Below are 25,277 nucleotides of genomic sequence, written 5' to 3' on the forward strand. Positions count from 1 at the left end.
TCAACTGCATTTTGTCCCCTTGAACCTCAACCGTCACCAATTTTTCTTTTTATTTCCTCAATTGTTTTCTAGGTGTGAGTGCATTTTATGCTCCATCTTAAGCTTCGGCCTAAGTACTATGGTCCCTACAAAATTTTTGACAGAATTGGGGCTATTGCTTATAAACTTGAACTTCTTGTGGGTGCTCAGATACACAACATCTTCCATGTTTCTCAGTTGAAGCATTGTTGTGTTTCTTCTCCTGTTGCTTCTGATGTGTCTCCTTTTATGGTGGATCCTACTATTCCAAAGATACCTGAAGCTATTTTGGATAGACAACTTGTTAAACGTGGGAATATTGCTGCTACAAAGGTGCTCGTTAAATGGCGCAATCGGCCACCCTAGGAGGCTAATTGGGAATTTTATTATGACCTTTGTCAGAAGTATCCCACTTTTGACCTTTGAGGACAAAGGTTCTTGAGGAGGGGGGATTTTATGCAATGCAGTTACCGAGCTTGCTGAGTTGTCAGTGTTAGGGAGTTAGTTGGAGTTCGTTATTTCTGTTACATTGTTATTTCTGTTATTTTGTCAATACTTGTTCTTGATAGTTACAAGCAGTTAGTCTGTTAATGATGTATAGGAGCAGTTAGTCTGTTAATGATGTATAGGAGTGTATATAAAAGGACTGTGCACAGACGGAAGGGGATATACATGATCACAATTCTTTCATTACTCTCTCTCTATATTTCTCTGTTATCTTCCTTGATCTCTGCAGGTTGCTCGTGTGGCTTTCTTCCATAGCCATACCTGTGAAGCAGACTATGGCTCTCAATAGTTTCTATCCTGAGCTGCATCAGAAGCCTACAAAATCTCCTAAAATTTCTCCAGATAACAGTCTCCAAGTCTGACTTATCAAGAAAAATATTAAAAATAAGATAAAACAAAGTTCTAATGCAAGTGGGAGAGTGGTGATTTCGCATATGAAAACTTGCAGGCTAAGGAACGTTTTCAACACGTTAGTAGTGCGGTTGCAGCTATTTTGGGCCCGATTTCGACCTCGATGCACTCAGTATCTATCAAAACTCAAAACATGAAAGTTGTAGAGCTTTTTCTTATCATTCCCCAATGCATCTTGAATCATCTCAATTGGAGTTTGGATGAGAAAGTTATGCCCAAATTACGACGCAATGCCAAAACTGTCCAGAATTGTCCAAAATAACCCGATTAGCTTCGTTTTTCACTTAACGCCTCCAATTGTGCCCTAATTCAAAATATAAGAGTAATGAGTCCATTTAGGCACTAAATAAGTATAAAAGACTAAACATTAAGGGAGAAAAATATGATATTTTGCATTCTCATCAGCATTTCAGGTGTAGTCGTCCCATTTTATTTTTAATTTTTACTTTTAACTTTCGAACTCCCTTTTTTGGTAGAATAGTGATTTTTGATTTTTTTTTGATTTTATTTTTATTTTAAGTTTAGTTTTTAAATTTATATTTTTCTTTTATTTAAAAAATAAACAAAAAATACAAAAGAAAATAAATATTTTTTTGTTTATTTTATTTTATTTATTTTTGTAGCGTATTTTTCTTTTGTTTATTTTATTTTCGGTTTAATTTTTTGGATTTGTGTTTTTCTTTTATTTAAAGAAACATAGAAAAAAATATAAAAATTTGTTCGTCCTATTTTATTTATTTCGTGCATAATTTTCTTTTTGTTCATTTTATTTTCAGCTTAATTTTTAGAATAGCAATTATCTTGTTAGAATTTATTTTTGGTAGTTGTTAATTCTGTTTATTACAATTAATTGTTGTTTTATTTTCAGTTTGCAATTATTATTTGTTGTTTTATTTAATTTCTTTTTTTAGTTATTTAATTGAATAATTAATTGCTAAATAAGAAATTGTTGAAATTTTCGAATTTGAGTTTAAATTTTAAATTTGAATTTAAATTTAAATTTTAATTCGAATTTGAATTGCAATTTCAAATTTTGAAATTTAAATCTTAAATTTTGAATTTAAAAAAAATTGAAAACAATTAAATTTAAAAATTCAAATTTAAATTTTAGGAATTTAAATTTCAAAATCTGAATTTGAATTTAAATTTCCAAAAATTTAAATTTTTAGTTAAAAAAAATTGGTGAATATATTTCTCGCATTTTTATTCCAATATTTAGGGTTTGATATTCTAGAGCATGTGTCATATAGGTTTATTTAATTGCTGAAATTATCTTGTTAGTTGTGAATGTGTTAAGTTTTCTTTCTTTTTATTATTTTAATTGCTTCTCGTGCTTAGATTTTTTATTATTTTTTGATATTGCTGAATTGCATTTTAGACATAATTGTTCATAAATTGTAATTAGTTGTATTCATTTTGTTTGATTGTTTTTGTTTCGTTAATCAATTTAAGGGCATCCAACTTAAATAAGATAAGGTGGGGGTTTAATCACCCTTCCTTGGCCCAAAAATCACCACCCTTCACGTGCGGTTCACCCTAACCCTAATTTAAAATTTGGATAGCAAGATCCTTTAGGGAAGCCTCACACTTGGTTCAAAGGCGTGCTGAATTTTAGGAAAGCTTGTAATTACTTTCCATAACAGGCGGTTGGTGTCTAAGGGAAGAGGTTAAACGGCTACGCCTAAGCGGGTTTTGTGATTACTTAATTAGGTCCTTGCGAGAGCAAGGGGAGCCTCCCACATCTCCATCTCTTTCCTGACTAACCAAAGGAAGTGGTGTAATTCCAAGTGAACCTAAAAGGATTCACATTGGTTGAACCACTAGTTTAGGAAACCCTAGGTTTAGTCCGTAGGTCGTGTGTGTGAATTGCTTGCATTTTATTTTTAAATTTAAAAATTCAAATTTGAATTTGAATTTCATAATCCAAATTGGAATTTAAATTTAAAAAATTTAAATTTCGAATTAAAAAAAGAGAAAATAAAAAAAATAAAAAATTCAAACTTGAGTTTAAATTTCAGAATTTAAATTTCTAAATCCAAATTTGAAATTAAAATTCAAAATTTAAAATTCACATTTCAACAAAAAAGGGGGTTAAAACAAAATGAATTCAATGGCTGGAGTTTGTGGAATGAGAAACTACTTCCAACCTAAGCCACAGATAGACTGGAACCATGTGTCTCGACAACTGGACAAGATTAATGGGATGGCCCACAGAATTGATCAAGTCCTTGCAAATCGTCAGCAAAGTGGCTCATACCCAACCTTGTCATCCTATCCATCATGTTCCATTTGTGCAAGCCCGGCCCATCATGTTAGCTAGTGCCTTGCGGCGGGTCCATGTCAACCAGTCATGCCAAATCAAGTACATGCGCCCAATAGATTTTTCCAACCCAATGCTAACCCATTCTTTAGTCCATATAACCCTCGGTGGGAAAATCAGCCCAACTTCACTTACAGGGCCCAAGCCCAAGAAACCCCCCTACCAGATGTGCACTCTCAATGGTCTGAAGGCCAGACCCATTAGGAGTACAATGGTTACCCTAGGACTCAATCGGCTCAACTATGTCAAACCAATACACAGTCCCAATAGTATCATCATCCATCTAACTCCATGGCTCAGCAATTTCAGAGGCCACAAGTACAAAACCAATTCCAACAGATGTACCGTAGGAATCAACCAGCTCAAGCTTATCAAGCTTACCCACAACCTCCTAAAGCTCATACAGTAGATACCAATTCATGTAGCTTCAGTAGTTGATCCTAAATCAGCAACAATTCATCGATAGACTAGAGAGCCAAATAGGAAAGCTGGCAAAAGCCAAGGTGAGGAGAGAAGTAGGGCAACTATCTATTAGACAGTGTATGCCCTTAGCTCCAATTGTTGGACAGTTTTGTATGCCCTTAGCTTTAATCAAAATGATGTACTTTATGAGTTTATTGTAAATGAATAAAAGTGCATATTTGATTAATGTTCCCTTGGTATGTTTCTGTGTAATACCCTTAAACTGGACACTTAATGAGACTCGTGTTAGTTTAGAATGTTCACAGCTAGTGGGTCGGTCTGGGGAGACCTATCTTGATAAGGCTGACATTGTTGTGCCACCAAGTTGGTTGGGGTGGCCTGTCTCAGCTGCCAGGGTGAGACCCTAGGCACATACAATGTAGGATTAATTGAATCTTTGAACTGGACACTTAATGAGACTGGACACTTAATGAGACTCGTGTTAGTTTAGAATGTTTACAGCCAGTGGGTCGGTCTGGGGAGATCTATCCTGATAAGGCTGACACTGTTGTGCCACCAGTGGGAGCAGTCTTTGGATCCTTCCTTGGGCGTGAACACCTTCGTTGGGAGATACTTTTTCTCCGTATCAGGTATAATCTTCTCCTACTCCTTTTGGTTCAGATCTGGTTCAGTTTATGGTTCAAGATTGATCATTGAAAATATGATTTTCTAAATAGGGAATGCGATTCCCAGTTGAAAGGGAGAGAAAAAATTTTGAAATTCGCCCCTTTATTCCACAAGTTTTGGGCGTCCATACGATGGATCTCTCATCCCTTCAATGGGTGATCATAGTGATAGGATCAGCCCCTTTGTCGGACGAAGGTAATGATCAGGGATGCACTCTCTCTGATGGAAACCAAGACTGCCGGTAGCCGATTTCAATCGTTGAAATTTGTTTTGCAAAATATATTTTATATACGGATATAAATATATATATATATATGGTTTCAAAAGGTTTGCAAAAGGTTTTAATTCCCGGGATCCATGTGAGTAGAGAGTGCAACACTGTTCCTTGCATCCGAGGGAGAGGTCCCCTCTTGTCAGGTAGTGCATGATCATTATGGGCTGCGAGGTTAACTGTAAGACCATTGAGGGTAATACCTGATGGGCTAATCTTGCATCTGCCCACAGTCCCTTTGCTTTTATAAGGTGGCTTGGCCCAGGGACCACTTAGTGTAAGTGTTGGGCCCATTAGGAGCCCATGTGATGGGCTCAGGGAGTGTTGGGTCCATTAGGAGCCCATGTAGCTGATGTGTAGATCAATGTTTGGGTCCCACGCCATACAAAGAAGCCCAACTGGGTAACTGTTTGGAAGCATACTGAGCACTAAGACTTCATGGGCCTAAAGCCCATTTCGAACTGAGCTGATTTGATCAGTTAAATAAAGGGGCGGATCTGAGATTAGATTAGCAGATTGGATAGGGTCTTAAACCTATCCACTCAGAGAGTCCAGATCTGAATACAGATTCAGATCTGGAAATCTCCTAATAAGATTAGGAGAGGGCTGATCTAATCTGCAAATAAGATAAGGGTCTATTCTTATCACTTAAAGGGAATTCAGATCCAAATATGATTTGGATCAGCAACTCCTAATGGGATTAGGAGCTGATCCCTTTAAAGTTATAAAAGGAGGAGGGGCGGCAGCCTCTAAGAAAATCACATCCTCAGTCTCAGAGCAAGAGTTATAGAAGAGAGAACATAGCATCACTGTGCTATTTTTTCTCTGCCTCCTCCTTCCTGCCGCTGCCGCCACACTGCCCGTTTGATCTCCTCTTTCAAGTACGAATGATCAAGATTGGATCTTGATATCAGCGTTTAGAGAAAGGCTGATTTGAAGTTGTGCTCATAGCCTCCAACGAATTCTTGTGAAGGGTTCGGTTCGTAGAACGAACACTGCTAATTCTGCTCCAACATTCACTGTGTCATCTTCAGTGGGAGCAGTCTTAGGAGTCTTTCTTTGGGCGTGAACACCTTCGTTGGGAGATACTATTTCTCCCTATTAGGTATATCCCTCTCTTGCTTCTGGTTTCAGATTTGGTTCGGTTTATGGTTCAAGATTGATCTTTGAAAATGCAGATTTTCTAAAAATAGGGAATGTGATTCCCAGATGAGGGGAGAGGAAATTTTTGAAATTTCGCCCAACCTTCCTGCAGGGTTCGGCCATCCATATGATGGATCTCTCATTCCTTCACTATCGAGTCAACTAGTTACGAACCCTAGAAATCAGCCACCAGGATTTCCTCCACAGCAGATTCAACCACTTCCTAAGGACCCTCAACTTGAAAATACAAAGGTTATTACAACCTTAAGGAGTGAGAGGATTTTAGAGGAGCCGTGTGAGTAGAAGAAAATTAAAGAAGAAGAAAAGGAGCAGGAAGACCCTAAGTTGGGGGGGGAGAAAAAGTAAAGGAAAATCTACAGCCTATAGTGAACCAACCCATAGTTCCCTTTCCAACTACACTCACAGTCGGGCCGGTGCGAAAGAACAAAGAGACTCGCAATGAGGAGAGCAAGGAAGTCCATATTAACTTCCCTCTCCTCGACGTGATCCAACATATCCCAGTCTATGCCAAGTTTTTAAAAGAGCTGTGTACTCAAATGATGTAGCCACGATCGACCCCACAAAGAATAATGCTCTCGGTAGATGTTAGTGCAGCTCTTCTAAATCACTTTCCCCGAAAAATGAAAGACCTTAGTGTTCCTCACATAAGCTGTGTTATCCCTAGAATCACCTTTGATCGGGCCTTATTGGATCTAGGGGTCAGTACAAATATGCTTCCGTTCATTCATGACAGGTTCAGGATCGGCGAGTTAGAACCTACCCCAGTAATTCTGCAACTTGCTGATTTGTCAGTCAAGGCTCCTCTAAGTGTTATTGAGGACGTCATTGTCAGGGTAGAGGGTTGTCACCTCCCAGTGGATTTCATCATCCCATACATGACCCTAACCGAGGAATTGAACCACATCCCGATAATCTTAAGATGTCCGATTCTAGCAACGGCCAATGCAAACACTAAATGTAAATCGGGAGAAATGGACATTTCATTAGGGAAGCAGAAAGTCCAGTCAAACGTTCTTAGTGCCTTTAAGTATCCAAACCTAGGGGAAGATGAGTGCAAGATAGATGTAGTTGATAATCTTTTAGATGCCCTGTCTGCCCCTTGGTTAGCACAGTCTGAGCCCTGTTTGTATGAAGATAAAAGTGAGTCAGAGAGTGTAGATGGAAGAAGTGCGTAAATGCGTCTAGTTGAAGATGTTAAACTTAGCGCTGGTTGGGAGGCAACGCAACGTAATTTTTTCAATTAATTTTTGGATTAGAGTTTTTTTTTTTATTTTCTTGATTCAAGACGAGTGGCATACCTTGAACCCCTCAAGAAAACCCTACTCGTTGTTCCCTTTGGCCCAAATCTTCTTTGCATCATTCTAGTCATGCCATTGGGGACAATTGCATTTAAGTTGGGGGTGAGGAAATAGAGAGAAAAATTGAAAAATTTGAGAAGCTAAGCCTTTAAATATGTAGAACTACTGAAATTTTTAAAATTTTCCATTAAAAGAGATTCCCAAACAAAAAAAGTAAGAAATCTGATAAAAGAATATTGAATTTTGTAGAAATTGGTAGCAAGTGATAGGAGTCAAAATTGGTCTTGTTTGAATATTGTCGAAACCATTTGGAAATTGGAAAATACTCCCAAGTTTGCCCTTGTCAAAATAAGAAGAGAAAGATTGAAAAATTAGACAAAAAATTCTTCAAATTGTTAAGAGACAGTGGATTACCTTCAAGTTCTGCAAAAAAAAAAGAAAGGAATAAAAGGTCAATGGACACCCTAGACTTAGTAACCGTGTCTCTTTGAAGGGATGAGAGATCCATCATATGGATGGCCAAACCCTACAAGAAAGTTGGGTGAAATTTCAAAAATTTCTCTCTCCCCCATTTGGGAATCACATTCCCTATTTTAGAAAACTGCATTTTCAATGATCAATCTTGAAACAAATCGGACCAGATCTGAAACCAAAAGGGAGGAGAGGAATATACATGATATGGAGTAACAGTAACTCCCAACGAAGGTGTTCATGCCCAAGGAGAAAACCAAAATCTGCTCCCCCTGAAGATGACGTAGTGTGATGTGAAGCAGAATCAGCAGGACGACTCTTCAGCAAGAATCAAATTCTTCAGTAGTCGAACTGTGTGTTGTCTTCTCTCTTAATTCAACAGACTGTGAGTGTGTTTGGAGGTCCGCCCTGCTCTCCTATTTATAGCCTTAAAGGGAGGTTCTCCTAATCCTATTAGTGAAGGGATGAGAGATCCATCATATGGATGGCCGAACCCTATAAGTAGGTTTGGAAAAATTTCAAAATTTCTCTCTCTCCCATCTGGGAATCACATTCTCTGTTTTGGAAAATCAGCATTTTCAAGGATCAATCTTGAACCTAAACCGAACCAGATTTGAAACCAAAAGGTAGGAGAGGGATATACCTAATACAGAGTAGCAGTAACTCCCAATGAAGGTGTTCACGCCCAAAGAAATTTCCAAAGACTGCTATCACTGAAGGTGACACAGTGTAGGGTGGAGCAGAATCAGCAGTGTTCTTCCCAAGAACCGAATCCTTTAGCAAGAATTCGATAGAGGCTATGAGCACGACTTCAGATCAGTCTTTCTCCAAAGACTAATATCAAGATCCTTTCTTGATCGCTCCTACAAGAATGGAGATCAAACTAGCAATGGCGGCAACAGGAGCAGGACGCAGGGAGAAGATGGCGCAGTCACACTGTTGCTGTCTTCTCTCTCTGTGATCTTAGATCTGATGATTTGATGTATCTGGAGGTTCGCCCTCTTCCTCCTTTTATAGCCTTAAAGAGAGCTCCTAGTCTCATTAGGAGTTTCCTGATCCAAATCCTTATCTGGATCTGGACTCTCTTTAAGAGATAAGGAAAAACCCTTATCTTATCTGCAGATTAGATCAGCCCTCCTAATCTCATTAGGAGCTTTCTAGATCCAAATATCTATTTGGATCTAGAGTCTCTGAGTGGATAGGGATAACTCCCTATCCTATTTGCTGATCCAAATCCCAGATTTGCCCCTTCTTTAACTAATCAAATTAGACCAGCTCGAAATGGGCTTTAGGCCCAATAAGTCTATGTGCTCATTAACTTTCCAAACTGCTGCCCAGTTCGGCTTCTTTGTATGGTGTGGGACCCAAACATTGATCTACACATCAGCCATATGGGTTTAGCCTAGCCTCTGTTACAAGGCCTGGCCGATGCAAGATTAGCCCATCAAGTATTACCCTCAATGGTCTTACACTTAACCTCTCAGCCCATAATGATCAAACACTGCCTGACAAGAGAGGACCTCTCCCTCGGCTGCAAGGAACAATGCTGCACTCTCTACTCACATGGATCCCATGAATTAAAACCTTTTGCAAACAATTTGAACCGTAATATATATGTATATCTTTATATAAATATATTTTGCAAAAACAAATTTTAACGATTGAAATCGGCTGCTGGAAGATTTGGTTTCCATCAGAGCGAGTGCATCCCCGATCATTACCTTTGTCCGACAAAAGGGCTGATCCTGTCACTATTGATAGCTATAATTATATAACCCTAGCAAGTGCACTAGTTATCAAGTAGTATAAAGATATCGTTCTTATACCTTGAGAGTTATGCCCAGATCACTGAACGGTGCTGAAACTGTGCAAAATCATCTAATTAGCCTTGTTTTCTTCCAATCGCCTTCTTGCTTGCCCTGAATCGAAATACAAGAGTAATGAGTCCAATTAGGTTCCAATTAAGTGTAAATTACTGAATATTGAGGGATAAAGATATGAAAAATTTGATTCTCATCAAATCCCCCCACACTTAAACCTTGCCTGTCCTCGGGCAAGTCAGAATTCAGGATAAAAAGAACAAGAATAAACTAGCTATCCTACCAATTTTTAAACTCAACTCCCCTTCATCTTTCTCCACAAATATTATAGGTTAATTATTGCGAACCGTTAAATCAACACAACCAAGTCATACACGACTCATTCATCAGTCAATCCAATTTTTGCTACTGCAAACCAGGTAGTAAATCAGGGAAAACCTTTTTATCTTTTCTCTTTTTATTTTCCTTTTCTCTCCTCTGAAGAAGTGAGTGCATTTTATGCTCCATCTCACTTTTGGATTACTTGGTCAGTAGGTGCATTTTATGCTCCGTCCTACTATCAGATGACTTGGATGGTAGGTGCATTTTATGCTCCATCCTACCATCGGATTACTTGGCTGGCAGGTGCATTTTATGCTCCATCCTACCAATTGTAGAAATGGTAAAGTATTTTCCCTATTTACTTAAACCTGAATTTAGGACTAGCTTAAAAGGGAAATGGCTTCAGAAAAGTCGTGTACTCCTTAATTGTACCTCATTACTAGGTCCACAAGAATTTTCCCAAAATATTGTTTCAATTGATTTCAAAGGAGTTTAGTGTTTTTTTTTTTTTTACTGAAATAAAACGGTTAAAGCCTGTACTCTCCCCCCCCCCCACACTTAAAACTTAATAAAAGGTGGAAACTAAAAAAACAAGTAGAAGAAAAGAACAAAGTTCCCTGATGCGGTGGAAGGTGGGTGGGGAGACAGAGTTTCATGCCCTACTCTGTATAGATCGGACTTTCGAGAGGTACCTCTTCCACTTTGTATACCTGAAATCCTTCATAGAAGGGTTTTAGACGGTGCCCATTTACCTTGAACCTCTTGCCTGTGGTTGCACTCTGAATCTCAATTGCTCCATAGGGTAAGACGTTAGTAACAGTGAAAGGTCCAACCCACCGAGATCGCAACTTACCGGGAAAGAGTTTAAGCCTAGAATGGAAAAGAAGAACTTTCTGACCAACTGCAAAATCTTTTCTTGAAATCGTCTTGTCATGGAAGGCTTTTGTCTTTTCCTTGTAGATTAGAGAGCTCTCATAAGCGTCATTGCGGATCTCTTCTAGTTCTTGTAGCTGCAACTTCCTCTGTTCTCCTGCCTCATCCATGCGCATGTTGCATTGTTTGACCGCCCAATATGCTTTATGTTCCAGTTCCACAGGGAGAAGACATGGCTTGCCGAATACCAAACGGTAGGGAGACATACCTATAGGAGTTTTGTAGGCTGTGCGGTTAGCCCATAGTGCATCGTTGAGTCTCAAACTCCAATTCTTCCTTCTGGGGTCAACTGTTTTTTCAAGTATGGATTTCATCTCCCTGTTGGACACTTCGGCTTGTCCACTTGTTTGTGGGTGGGTGGTATGCAGTGGAAATTCGATGGGTGATATTGTATTTCTTGAATAGAGCTTCCACCACTCGGTTGCAGAAGTGAGTGCCTCGGTCACTTATTATCGCCCTAGGCATTCCGAACCCGGAGAAAATATGGGACTTGACAAAATCTACAACAACCTTAGCATGATCAGTCCGGGTAGCTTTAGCTTCTACCCATTTCGAAACATAATCTACAGCTAGTAGGATGTAAACATTACCGAAAGAGAAAGGGAATGGGCCCATGAAATCTATACCCCATACATCAAATATTTCACATATCAGTATAGGGGTAAGTGGCATTTGATCTTTATGGCTTAAGTTACCTATCTTTTGGCATTGTTCACAGGCCTTGCATAACATGTAAGCATCATGAAATAGGGTAGGCGAGAATAATCCACACTCCAGTATCTTTCGTGCTATCCTTTTTGGGCCAAAATGGCCCCCACAGGCATATGAATGGCAGAAGTGAAGAATGGAGGGGATTTCGGGGTCGGGCACACACCTTCGAAGGACCTGATTGGAGCATTGCTTCCATAGATATGGGTCATCCCAGATGTAGTACTTGGCATCGCTTTTTACCTTATCTCTTTGAGCCCTTGTTAATTCTACTAGTATGGTTCTAGTAACCAAATAATTAACAATATCTGCATACCATGGAGTTCCTTCTTGAATTGCGAAAAGGTGCTCATTTGGGAACTCGTCATTCAAGGGTGTTGCCTCTTCACTTGTAGTCAGCCTACTAAGATGGTCTGCAACCAAATTTTTTGCACCCTTGTCACAGATTTCGATGTTAAATTCTTGTAGCAGGAGAATCCAGCGGATAAGCCTCAGCTTCGCTTCTTTCTTGGCGAGCAAATATTTTAGGGCTGCATGATCAGAATAAACAATCACCTTAGTACCCAATAAATATGAACGAAATTTTTCTAAGGCAAAAACTACAGCCAAGAGTTCCTTCTCTGTTGTTGAATAATTGCATTGGGCAGCATCAAGGGTCCTCGAAGCATAATATATTGCATGAGCGGCTCTTCCAACCCTCTGTCCCAGAACAACACTGATGGCATAATTGCTTGCGTCGCACATAATCTCGAAGGGAAGATCCCAATTCGGTGCTGGATGACTGGGGCTGTAGTCAACGATTCCTTCAGCTTATCAAAGGCTTCCCTGCACCCTTCATCAAAATCAAACATCACATCTTTCTGGAGTAAATTACATAAGGGGCGAGTTATCTTGGAGAAATCCTTGATGAATCTCCGATAGAATCTTGCATGTCCAAGGAAAGAGCGAACTTCTTTCTTCACTACTCCATCAGCGGTGGGTTTAATCGGCGTTGGGCTCCGATTGCAGGTTTGGAGTCTTCTTCCAAGAGTATTTTGTGCATACAGGTAGATGGGCTTATCCCCTACAGTCCATCCGATCGCTTCCTTGCGTTCCTTAAGTGCTTGAATCAGTTTCCTTTCTTCCAATGCATCAAGTTTGGAAGAAACTATCACGGGTAATGTCTCCCCCTTGCCTAGGAACATGTACTTAAGGTGCTTCGGTAATGATTTCAGCTCCAGCTGGGGTGCCTGCACAATAGATGAAAGGAGTCTTGCGTGAGATATGGGTAAACTAATGAAAGAAGAATTATGAGCAAATTCAAAAGAGTTCAGTTCAGAAGTCAAAGTTTGCAATTTCGAATTCAGCATGAACTTTTGCTCTGCTCGTTGCAGTCGATCAGGCCCATTGTTAAGTGCAACTCTTAGTGTGTCTTCATCATCTTGCTCAAAAGTTTGCTGCACTAAAGAGTCAACAATGTCTATAGAAAAAATGGAATGCGCATCATTAGGGTATCTCATGGCATCATAGATATTAAATTTAATAATTTCACCATCGAATTCCATGGTAAGTGTCCCCTTATGCACATCGATTTTTGTTTTGGACGTCTTAAGAAAGGGTCTTCCCAGCAAAATTGGAGTCGAGTTAGAAGAATTATCTTCTTCCAGCAAAATCGGTAGGAAAGACCAAATTATTAACTTGGACTAGAACATCCTCCAAGACTCCCTTCGGGTTTGTAGTAGATCGATCGGCAAGCTATAAGATCACACCCGTTTCTTTTAATGGTCCGAGATTCATGGTTGTGTAAATAGAATGGGGCATGACATTTATCGAAGTTCCTAGGTCTAGCATAGCTTTTTTGATCTGGACATTTCCTATTTTACAGGGAATGGTGAACATACCTAGATCCTTGCATTTAGGGGGTAGTCTTTTCTGAAGAATGATTGAAACATTTTCTCCTATATGGACTTTCTCATCGCCTTTCAGCCTTCTCTTAGTTGTGCACAGCTCCTTGAGGAATTTGGCATAGTGGGGCACTTGCTTAATTGCATCAAGGAGGGGGATGTTTACCTCAACTTTGCGGAATGTCTCAAGAATGTCTTTATCTTGCTCCTCCGTCTTGGATCTCGCAAATCGGCTAGGAAAAGGTGGAGCGATGACTATGGCTTGGGGTGGCTTTCCGCTTGAATCCGTTTGGGGAGATGGTGTCTTCTTTTTGGTTGTATCCTTGGGTGCTTCTTGATTGGGTTCAATCAGCTCCTTCCCGCTTCTCAATGTGATAGCGCTAGCATTCTGTTTCGGGTTGGTCGTGGTCTGGGAAGGTAGCCTCCCTGATGATTGGGATTCCATTCGACTCATAGCCATTGCTAACTGGCTGACCTAATTCTCTAGGTTTCAGATGCTTGTCCTCGTCTCCTGTTGAAATTGTTGAGCATTAGTTGCAAGGGCTTTCACAATTTCATCGAGAGACATACCTGGATTGGAAGAGGATGAATATGGTGGAACCGGTGGCCTAGCTTGATGCTGATGTTGGAAGCCGAAGGGCTTGGTTCCATAGTTAAGGTTGGGATGATCCTTCCATCCTGCATTGTAGGTATTTGAGTAGGGATCGTATCTCTTTTGGGGGAATCCTCTGACGGGTTGTCGAATCCCTCAAAATTAGTACTAGTCCCACAATCAAATAATTGCAGTAAAAAGTGGTACTACGTCGAATCCCACAAGGAGCAATTCAGTAATCTCTTAGCCGAATGGATAAAGTAATTGAATGGGAAAATTTAATAACTAAAATTAAAAGAATAACAAACTAGACAAACAAGAGAAAATCAGTCTTACCGAATTCTGGTTCAAAGGTTCGGGTTGAATCGATTGGCCATCGATCCTAGGTAAATTTCAGCATTCTTGCGATTCAAGCATTTAACCTTAGATTTATTAGGATAGCCATAATAAACCTTGTGTTTTCCTAAATCAGTTGACCAAACCCAGCATTCGATCAACACTTATCTTTAATCAACTGGGTACGATAGCGCTCCATATTAATTAATGATAGCATTAAGCTTTGTGAAAACAGTTAAACCAAAATAACAATAATTGAGATAGCTGCAATTATTGAATCTTGTTCCATCGATTCCCTTTAGGTTAAAACATGTCAATACATTGGTCAAAGGCTGTCACGAACAATTGACCCAGAAAGATATTAACCTAATTGCTACTTGTACCACTATTTGTGACAATTACGGATCACCGAAATCATGGATAGCAGTAGGAAAATCAACATTAATTCAGTTTGTCAGACCAATGAATACTTAAATTAAAAAGCAAGAAAATAAATTAACTATAGAACCTCACAATGGCACAATCGAACCTCCTCCCTTGAACCAGAAAAAGAAGCTTAGCTGCTCATGATCTGTGCAATCTCCATGCTCTGCTTCTCCATGGCCGAACTGCTCTCTTGAGTTTCTTGAGTTGCTTGGTGATCTCTTGGATCTTGGAGTGAGTGATGCCAGAGCTGGTTCACCCCCCTCTTTATATAGCCCAAGGAGAGGGCTGTTTTCCAACTCCTTCTAGGAGATCATCTTATCTTTATGGAGTCTTGATCCTCTTTGAACTAATCCTATTCTATCTCTTATCTAATGATCTAATCTCAATCTTCTTATCTTTCTAGGATTACATTCAAGACTATAGATCTGATAAGACTCTCTCTTTGGAGATTACATTCGAGATTTGGACTCTTGACTCTTGAATTTGAGTTGGGCTGCTTCAAGGTACTTCTGCGAGTTGGGCTCAAGTTGTGAAATGGGCCTGGCTGCGAACTTGTTTCGACTTCGGGCTCATTTTTGTACTCGATTCGGGCCGAATATGTCAAAACCCAAAACATAAAAGTTGTGGGCCTTCCTTTCATCTTTCTAATGCTTCTTGAATTGTACAATTCGGAGTCCAGAATTGAGAGTTAGGCCCAGAGACTGTCACCGAAATTGTGCAAAATCACCCGATTTGCCCTGTTTTCTTCCAATTGCCTTCTTTATTTCCCTGAATCGAAATACAAGAGTAATGAGTTCATTTAAGTGCTAAAGTGATGTAAAAAGATGAAAATTAGGGGACAAAAATAGGGTTCTTTTCAGTCTCATCATCCTCCAACAGCATTAGCTTGTTCGTAAGGTTCATCTTGGAGCGTAGGGCACATGTCAGTTGGATGTCCCGGAGTTGAACAAATACCGCAAGCCTTCACTGTTTGTATATTGCCTGTGGCCAATTGACAGACAAGAGTGGTCAGGCTTGCAATTTTTTGTTCTAGGGAGGAGATGTTTACCTCGTTAGCATGGGTTGCTGGAGGGTTGAGCCTATAGCCGAACTGTTGAGAGTTGGCTGCCATGTTTGAGATCAATTCTCTTGCTTGTGTAGGAGTTTTGTTCACCAACACTCCTCCGCTTGCTACATCGATCATACTCATATCCCATTGGTAGTAACCCTTCGTAAAAATATTGGATAAGGAGCTGGTCTGGAATTTGATGTTGCGGACAGCTGGCACATAGTTTCTTGAATCTTTCCCAGTATTCGTAGAGAGTTTCCCCACTTAATTGTCTTATGCCACAGATCTCCTTTCTGATATTAGCCGCTCGGGAAGCAGGGAAGAACTTCTCAAGGAATTCCCTTTTCATATCATTCCATGTGGTGATGGAACCGGAGGGTAGGTAGTAAAGCCAATCCTTAGCATTATTAGCTAACGAGAAAGGAAAGGCGTGCAGTTTGATCTGTTACTCGGTAACACCTTGAGGCTACATGCTTGAGCATACTACATGGAATTCTTTTAGGTGTTTGTGAGGGTCTTCGCCTGTAAGTCCACGAAAAAGTAGGGAGTAAGTGTATAAGACCAGATTTGAGTTCAAAGGGTACCGCTAGATCTGCATATTCGATGCAGAGAGGTTATTGAAGGGATGAGAGATCCATCCTATGGACGCCCAAAAGATTGCGGAATAAGGGGCGAATTTCAAAAATTTTTCTCTCCCTTCAACTAGGAATCGTATTCCCCATTTAGAAAATCATATTTTCAAGGATCAATTCTGAACCATAAACTGAACCAGATCTGAACCAAAAAGGAGTGGGAAGGATTATACCTGATACAGAGAAATAATGTCTCCCAACGAAGGTGTTCACGCCCAAGGAAGGATCCAAAGACTGCTCCCACTGAAGATGGCGCAGTGCAGGTGGAGCAGAATCAGCAGTGTTCTTCTCCAAGAACTCTGTCCTTCGCAAGAATCAACAAGATGGTACGTGAGCACAGCTTCTAGAAGCTTGCTTAAGCCCAACAAGATGGTTCATCCGGATTCTGCTCGAAGTCAAACGATTTGACAGCAGAGTTAAAACGGATGTTCCAACTTCTAGAAGCTTGCTTAAGCCCATAAATGGATCTGTTAAGTTTACATACCATGTTTTCCTGACCTGCAGCAATGAAGCCTTGCGGCTGCTGCATATAGATATCTTCAGTAAGATCTCCATTCAGGATTGCAGTTTTGACATCCATCTGCCAAATCTCATAATCATGGTATGCTGCTACAGCTAGCAGGATCCTAATGGATTTAAGCATGGCCACAGGCGAAAAGGTTTCCTCATAATCGATGTCTTCTTTCTGAGTGTACCCTTTCGCCACTAGACGAGCCTTGAAGATCTCAATCCTGCCATCGGGGCCCTTCTTCCTCTTGTAAATCGATTTGAAACCGAATGCTTTTACCCCGGAGGGTGGATCTACTAGAGTCCAGACTCCATTGGCCTCCATTGAGTCCATCTCTGCTCTCATGAACTCCGCCCACTTCTGGGAATCTATGTCCAACATAGCTTCTGCGTAAGTCACGGGATCCTCCTCACTAGTCAAGGTTTCCACCAGGTAACTATCCTGGTCATAACCATAACGGATTGGTGGCCTGGATGCCCGAGTGGATCTTCTAAGTTGGTCACTACCTGGAACTTGTGGGACATCTCCCACTGCTCCTGAGCTCTCCTCATCAAGAACAACTTCCTGACGATGGGTGTCCAGGATATAGTCGGTTTCCAAGAATTGTGCATTTCGACTGCAGAACACTTTCTGCTCACTTGGGTCATAGAAAAGGTAACCTACAGAGCCTTTTGGGTAGCCTACAAATAGGCAATGGCTGGTCTTAGATTCCAACTTGTCTGCACTCGTTCTTTTAACGTGTGCTAGACAACCCCAAATCTTCAAGTGTCTGACACTTGGTTTCTTTCCGGTCCAAAGTTCATATGGAGTATTCGGAACCGATTTGGTTGGAACCCGATTCAGCACGTAAATCGCAGTCTCTAATGCGTAACCCCAAAAGGATGTGGGTAACTCTGAGTGTATGAGAAGCGACCGGACCATATCTAATAAGGTCCTATTCCTCCTCTCTGAAACACCGTTAAGTTGTGGTGTAGTAGGAGGAGCTAATTGTGATACTATCCCATTGTCCTTTAAGTAGTCCCTGAATTCGTCAGAGAGATATTCGCCACCTCGATCTGATCGAAGGGCTTTAATTTCTCTCCCTAACTGTTTCTCGACCTCTTGTCTAAACTCTTTGAACTTTTCAAAGGATTCAGACTTGTGTCTCATTAGGTACACGTAACCATATCGTGAAAAATCATCTGTGAAGGTGATGAAATACATGTGTTGATTTCGTGTCCTAACACTCAGGGGACCACATACATCAGTATGTATTAGGTCAAGTGTGCCTGTACATCTTTCAGGCTTACCACTAAATGGCCGTTTCGTCATCTTGCCTTGTAGGCAAGGCTCACTGGTGGGAAGATCTTCTACAGCTAGAAAATCCAAAGGACCATCCTTTACGAACCTTGTGATTCGGTCAACACCGATGTAGCCAAGTCGGTAATGCCACAGACACGTGGGATTAACTGTATCACGGGCTCTCTTCTTGGGGTTTTCAACCGACGTAGTTTCGGTTATGTTAGTTTCTAGAGAAGGATGTAGAACATAGAGACCGTTCTCCAGTTCCCTGTATGCGATGAATCTGTTGTTTCTTTTAATAGTAATCGTATTACTAAAGAAGGCAGAATAACCATCTGCACACAGTTTTGAGATAGAAATCAAATTTCTTCTTAAATTTTGTACATAAAGACAATCTTTCAGTATAATTATTCCTTCTCTAAAATATAATTCCACGGTTCCTATGGCCGCGGCTGCAACAGTTGCAGTAGTCCCCAAGTAGAGCGTGACTTCTCCTTCACTCAGCCTTCTGCTTACCTTGAACCCCTGCAGTGAGTTACACGCATGAGTTGAAGCCCCGGAGTCAATACACCAGGACGCAGAAGCTACCAATAAATTGGTTTCAATAACACAAGTTTCGAAGTTACCTTTCTTGGATTCCAGGTAGGCAGGACAATTCCTTTTCCAGTGGCCGGTCTTCTTGCAGAAGTGACAGGCATCCGATGCTTTGTCTTTCTTCTGCTTCTTGCTTTTAGTGGCTTTCTTCTGAGGCTTCTTTGCCTTCCTCTTTCTCTTGCCTGTCTTGCCAGCTTCAACAAGCATGGCTACAGGCTCATCCTTTTTAATCAGTTCTTCAGCTCTTTGCAACATATTGCTGAGCTCTTGTAAGCTGACATTTAGCTTGTTCATGTTATAGTTCATGATGAACGGATTAAAGGAAGGAGGCAAAGAGTTAAGGATAGCATCTATCTGGGTTGCAAGGTCCTGCCCGGATCCAAGAGCCTCCAGTTCGTTGATGTATCCCATCATCCGAAGACAATGGTTGTGAACTTGTTGACCCTTGGACATTTGTGTGGTCATGAACTGTTTCAAGACCTTTTGTCGAGTAGAACGATTCTGCTCTTCATACATTGTCCTGAGACTGTCCAATATGTCTTTGGCAAGTTCGATCTGATCGAACTGCCTCTGTATCGGATTGTCCAAGGAGGCAATGATGTAACACCGGGCAAGGGAGTTTTTCTCCTCCCATTCTTGATAGTCTCTCCTTCGGGCCTCAGAAGCCCTATCTCCCGGATGCTCCGGGGCAGGATTCTTTGCCACTTTGTCAATTTTTTCAGAAGCAAGGACCAGCATAAGGTTCCTATACCAGTCAGCATAGTTTGGGCCCTTCAACTTGTTGTCATCAAGTAGCTTTGCAAAGGATCCGTTTGCCATTTTCTGATAAAAGAGCAAACATCAGTCCACGACCTAATTTGATTCATGTTCATTTCATAGATATGGATTTTAATCAACGATCCATTTCCATTTATTTGTCTCTGAGATTTCCCTCCTTTCTCAGCGACGGAGACTACGGGTTGTCTCTGGAAATGTGGGAAATCACATAGGATGCATGAAGCCAACTGTTTCAGCTGCATAACCCCACCACCTTTCTGTGAAGGATCATATCCACTCATCATATGAGTTTTCCCTTTGGCCTCTGTCAGACAAGGTTCAGAGCCGTTTTATCCAGTGAGTGCTTACCCATCATATTCATGAACGCCAAGGTACCGTGAGAGAGTTCCCATTTTCTGGTGAAGCCCCTCCCACATCGGTCTATGACGCCCCTATCATCTTATGAAACACTTAGACAAGCCAAACAGCAAATGGATAGCCCATTTTCTGGTGCGTTTCCTCATTACTAAAGGACCCATCCTCGTGCTAATGATGGAAGGCCTTTAGAGAGTTCATCATATGAATCTCCCTATCACATGCACTCATATTATCTGGAGGGAACAGATAATTACGCCCTAGTTCTAACTTTAGGTCAAACCAAAGTGGCTCCCACTGAATTTCATAAAGCCAGATTTTGGTGGGCCTAAATCGGCTAGGGTTCCGCACGAGACCTCATGATGAGGTGTGGGGCCCACCACTGTGGGAGGTCATCCAATGACCAAAAGTGACACCATGGCAATGATGTGCATTTAGCCATGTTGTGCGAAAGAGCCACTGTCGATTGAGCATGGGCCAAGTACTTATGGCCCATGTACGTAGCACATCACACATCCATACATCACATGTAGGGATAAATTGATCCAATCAATTAATTATCTGTAAAGCGCATTTGAAGCCCATTTTAAATCCATAATATTAACCATTAACATTATCTAGGTATATGGGCCGAATGGTTCAACCCATATAGCTTTTAAGGGTTAGGTGGGCTTTTAGCAGTTTTAACTGTTTAAAACTGGGCCTTTACAGGTTGGGCCGAATTAACCATTTAATTAAATATCAATCCTTAGGCCCATTAGTGGGAAATTAGGGCTGACTTTCAGCCTTGATTAAACCCTAGATTCGGTCCAAACAGTTTGAACCAATCTTGGTTCGAATGGGTCTAGGGTTTGATTTTTAATTAAATCTTTAATTCAAGAAAATAATTACTGATAAAAGAAAAACAACAATTAGTAAATCAGGGCTGTTCGCACAATCCATCCAGCAAAACAGAGGTTAGATCACAGAATGCAGTTTCACAAACTGCAAATCGCAGATAGCGATTCTCCCATCTGCAAAATCTTCTTCTCTACGAAATCTCCCTTTCTGCGCCGCCATCATCGATCCAAAATTAAAATAAATAGAAATCCTATTTCTATAATTACATAAGATCGAATACCTATACATTGAGTCTAGAAAAATAAAACAAATTATTTACAGACCTAACCTTTTAGCCCATAATGATCAAACACTGCCCGACAAGAGATGACCTCTCCCTCGGCTGCAAGGAACAGTGTTGCACTCTCTACTTACATGGATCCCGGGAATTAAAACCTTTTGCAAACAATTTGAAACCATAATATATCTGTATATCTTTATATAAATATATTTTGCAAAAACAAATTTCAACGATTGAAATCGGCTGCTGGCAGCTTTTGTTTGCATCAGAGAGAGTGCATCCCCGATCATTACCTTTGTCCGACAAAGGGGTTGATCCTGTCACTATGATCACCCACTCAAATGAATTATCAGACTGTCCCAACATACCTAGGTTTTGACCCCCTCTAAGGATCTCACTGATTGGCATATCAAAAGATAGCCTAATACGACACCTAGTGCAATATCATAATCATGTCTAGGGGTCAGGTGTAACATTCCAGTTTTGCCTACTAATCACCAAGGTCCAGGGCAATACTGGAATTCTGGTCCGGTTTAGGGTTTCAAGTAAACCTACATTGCATGTACCTCGGGTCTCACCCTGGCAGCTGAGACAGGTTACCCCAACCAACTTGGTGGCACATCAGTGTCAGCCATGAAAGGATAAATCTCCCGAGATCTATCTAGTGGCTGTGAAGATTCTAAACTAACATGAGTCTCATTAAGTGTTCAGTTTAAGGGTATTACACAGAAACAAAACACAATGACATGAATCAATTATGTACTTTATTCATTTTCAATAAATGTCAAAAATGTACATCAATCTGATTCGAGCTAAAGGGCATAACTGTCTAACAGCTCCCACTTGCACTTAGGTTTAATCGGGTATAAGCTGGAGTCCCATACTTTCCACGTGTTTCTCAAACACCTTCTATGTCACTAGCTTAGTCAATGGGTCTACTACATTTTCCGCTGATGCTACCTTCTGAATCAGGACGCCCCCTCTTCCAACTATCTCCCGCAGTACATGGTACTTCTTCTCAATGTACTTCGTCTTTGAGTGGGCTCGTGGGTACTTAGACTGAGCAATGGCTCCAGTGTTGTCACACAACAATGAAATGGGTGATGTGCTGGATGGAACTACTCCTAATTCCTGAATGAACTTCTTCATCCAAACGGCTTCCTTGGCAGCTTCACTTACGGAAATGTATTCGGCTTCGGTTGTGGAATCTACGGTGGACCCCTGTTTGCTGCTTTTCTAGCAAACAACACACGATCCTATCGTGAAGATATAACCAGATGTAGACTTTCTTTCATCTGGATCTGACTGGAAATCGGCCTCAGTATACCCCTGGAATTGTAGTGAACTACCATCGAATACTAGACAAAACTATTTTGTCCTTCGAAGGTATTTTAGTATATTTTTTGCAGCGGTCCAATGCTCCTGCCTTGGGTTAGATTGGTATCTGCTTACCACACCCACTACATGAGAAATGTCAAAATGAGTGCACAACATGGCATACATGATGCTCCCTATGGCTGAGGCTTAGGTAACCTCTTTCATGCCCTCAATCTCTTCGGGAGTCTTGGGAGACATACCCTTGGAGAGAGTGACTCCATGCTTGAAAGGAACATTTCCTTTCTTGGAGTTCTCCATGCTATATCTCTTGACTATTTTGTCAATGTAAGCAGATAGGGGTAATCCTATTATCCTCTTCGATTTATCTCTATAGAGTCGAAGACCTAGTATGTAGGAGGCTTCTCGAAGATCTTTCGTGGAGAATTGTTGTAAAAGCCACACTTTCACCGTAGTTAACATTCCTACATCATTCCCAATGAGTAGAATGTCATCTACATAGAGAACCAAGAGCGTAACCTTATCACCACTGGTTTTCCTATAGACACAAGGTTCATCCTGATTTTGCTCAAAGTCAAACTGTTTGACGGTAGAGTCAAACCAGATGTTCCAACTCCTAGAAGCTTGCTTAAGTCCATATATGGATCGATTGAGTTTACATACCATGTGTTCCTAACCTGCAGCTATGAAACCTTCCGGTTGCTGCATAAAGATATCTTCAGTAAGATCTCCATTCAGGGACGCAGTTTTGACATCCATTTGTCAAATCTCGTAGTCATGGTATGCTGCTACAGCTACCAGGATTCTAATGGATTTAAGCATGGCCACGGGCGAGAAGGTTTCCTCATTATCGATTCCCTCTTTCTGAGTGTACCCTTTCGCCACAAGACGAGCCTTGTAGGTCTCAACTTTACCATCGGGGCCCTTATTCCTCTTATAGATCCATTTGCAACCAATTGCCTTTACCCCAGGGGGTGGATCTATTAGAGTCCAGGCTCCATTGGTCTCCATTGAGTCCATTTCAGCTCTTATGGCATCTACCCACTTCAAGGAATCTATGTCCAACATAGCTTCCATATAAGTCATGGGATCCTCTTCACTGGTCGTGGCTTCCACCAAGTAACTTTCTTGGTCATAGCCAAAATGAACTGGAGGCCTGAAATCCCAGGTAGTTCTCCTATGTTGGTTATTTTCTGGAGCTGGTGGGACATCTCCCACTACCCCTAGGCTCTCATCATCTAGAACAACTTCCTGATGATGATTATCCAGGATGGAATCTTCTTCTAAGAAGTGGGTATTTCAACTGCAAAACACCTTTTGCTCTTTTGGATCATAGAATAAGTAACCCACAGAGCCTTTGGGGTAGCCTATAAATAAGCAACGACTGGTCTTGGATTCCAATTTGTCAACACTTGTTCTTTTAACATGTGCCAGACAACCCCAAATCTTTAAGTGTCTTACACTTAGTTTCTTGCCAGTCCAAAGATCATAGGGAGTCTTCGGAATGGATTTGGTTGGAACCTGGTTCAGCATGTATATCACAGTCTCTAATGCGTAACCCCAAAAGGATGTGGGTAACTTCGAGTGTACGGGAAGTGACCGGACCATATCCAATAAAGTCTGGTTCTTCCTTTCTGACACACTGTTTAACTATGGTGTAGCAGGAGGGGCCAGTTGTGATGCTATCCCATTATCTTTTAAGTAGTCATTGAATTCGTTAGAGAGATACTCGCCACCTCGATCTGATCGAAGGGTCTTAATTTCTCTCCCTAAATGTTTCTCGACCTCTTGTCTGAATTCTTTGAACTTTTCAAAAGATTTAGATTTATGTCTCATTAGGTACATGTAGCCATACCGTGAGTAATCATCGGTAAAGGTTATGAAATAAACATGCTGGTAACGTGTCCTAACATTTAGGGGACCACATACATCAGTATGTATAAGGTCAAGTGTGCCTATACATCTTTCAGGCTTACTGGTAAATGGCCATTCCGTCATCTTACCCTGAAGGCAAGGTTCACAAGTTGGAAGATCTTCTACAGTTAGAAAATCCAAAGGACCATCCTTTACCAACCTTGTGATACATATGAACTACATTAATGTGGCCAAGTCGGTAATGCCACAGGCACACGGGATTCATTGTATCATGGGTCCTCTTCTTGGGGATTATTTCCGATGTAGTTTCGGTAAGGTTTGTTTCCAGAGAAGGATGGAGAACATAGAGACTGTTCTCAAGTTCTCCATATGTGAGGAATTTTTTATTCCGTTTAATAGTAATCACACTACTGAATAAGATAGAATAACCATCCATACACAATTTTGAGACAGAAATCTAATTTCTTCTTAAATTTGGTACGAAAAGACAATCTTTTAGTACAATAGTTCCTTCCCTGAAAATTAATTGTACAGTTCCTATGGCTGTAGCTGCAACTGTTGCAGAAGTCCCCAAGTAGAGCGTCACTTCTTCGTCACTCAGTCTTCTGCTTATCTTGAACCCCTCTAGTGAGTTACAGGATAAGTTGAAGCCCTAGAGTCAATACACCAGGAAGTAGAATGTACCAACAAATTGATCTCTATGATAAAGATTTGAAATTACCTTTCTTCTTAGTCTCTAGATATTAAGGACAGTTCCTCTTCCAGTGGTCGACTTATTTGTAGAAGTTACAGGCATCTGATGCCTTATCCTTCTTCTGCTTCTTAGCTTTGCTACTTTTCTTCTGAGCCTTCCCTTTAGCCTTCCGCTTTCTCTTGCCCAATTTGCCACTTTCAACAAGCATGGCTATCGACTTATCCTTCTTGATCAGTTCTTCAGCCCTCTGCAAGATATTGTTGAGTTCTTGAAAGCTAACATTTTGCTTTATCATGTTATAGTTCATGATAAATTGATTGAATGAGGGAGGCAGGGAATTGAGGACAGCATCAATTTTGGTGTCATGGTCTAGCCCTGACCCGAGAGCCTCCAGTTCATTAATATAACCCATCATCTTTAGACAATGGTCATGAACTTGTTGGTTCTCGGTCATCTGTGCGGTCATAAACAACTTTAAGACATTCTGACGA

At 40.8% G+C, this 25,277-nt stretch overlaps 2 protein-coding genes across 2 annotated transcripts; one reads left to right on the forward strand and one right to left on the reverse strand.

Annotated features, from left to right (window-relative positions):
• Positions 1 to 6,400: 6,400 nt before the first annotated feature.
• On the forward strand, positions 6,401 to 6,955 carry LOC148789912 (uncharacterized). The gene has a single exon (XM_088893808.1). The coding sequence runs from the start codon at positions 6,401 to 6,403 to the stop codon at positions 6,953 to 6,955; it is 555 nt and encodes a 184-aa protein (XP_088749934.1).
• A 3,394-nt stretch (positions 6,956 to 10,349) lies between these two features.
• Positions 10,350 to 10,739, reverse strand: LOC148789913 (uncharacterized). The gene has a single exon (XM_088893809.1). It carries the CDS (start codon positions 10,737 to 10,739, stop codon positions 10,350 to 10,352), a length of 390 nt encoding a protein of 129 aa, XP_088749935.1.
• Between the last annotated feature and the right edge of the window lie 14,538 nt (positions 10,740 to 25,277).

Source organism: Nelumbo nucifera, chromosome 8 (assembly GCF_055504915.1).
Source record: "Nelumbo nucifera cultivar China Antique chromosome 8, China Antique-T2T, whole genome shotgun sequence".
Taxonomy (NCBI): Eukaryota; Viridiplantae; Streptophyta; class Magnoliopsida; order Proteales; family Nelumbonaceae; genus Nelumbo; species Nelumbo nucifera.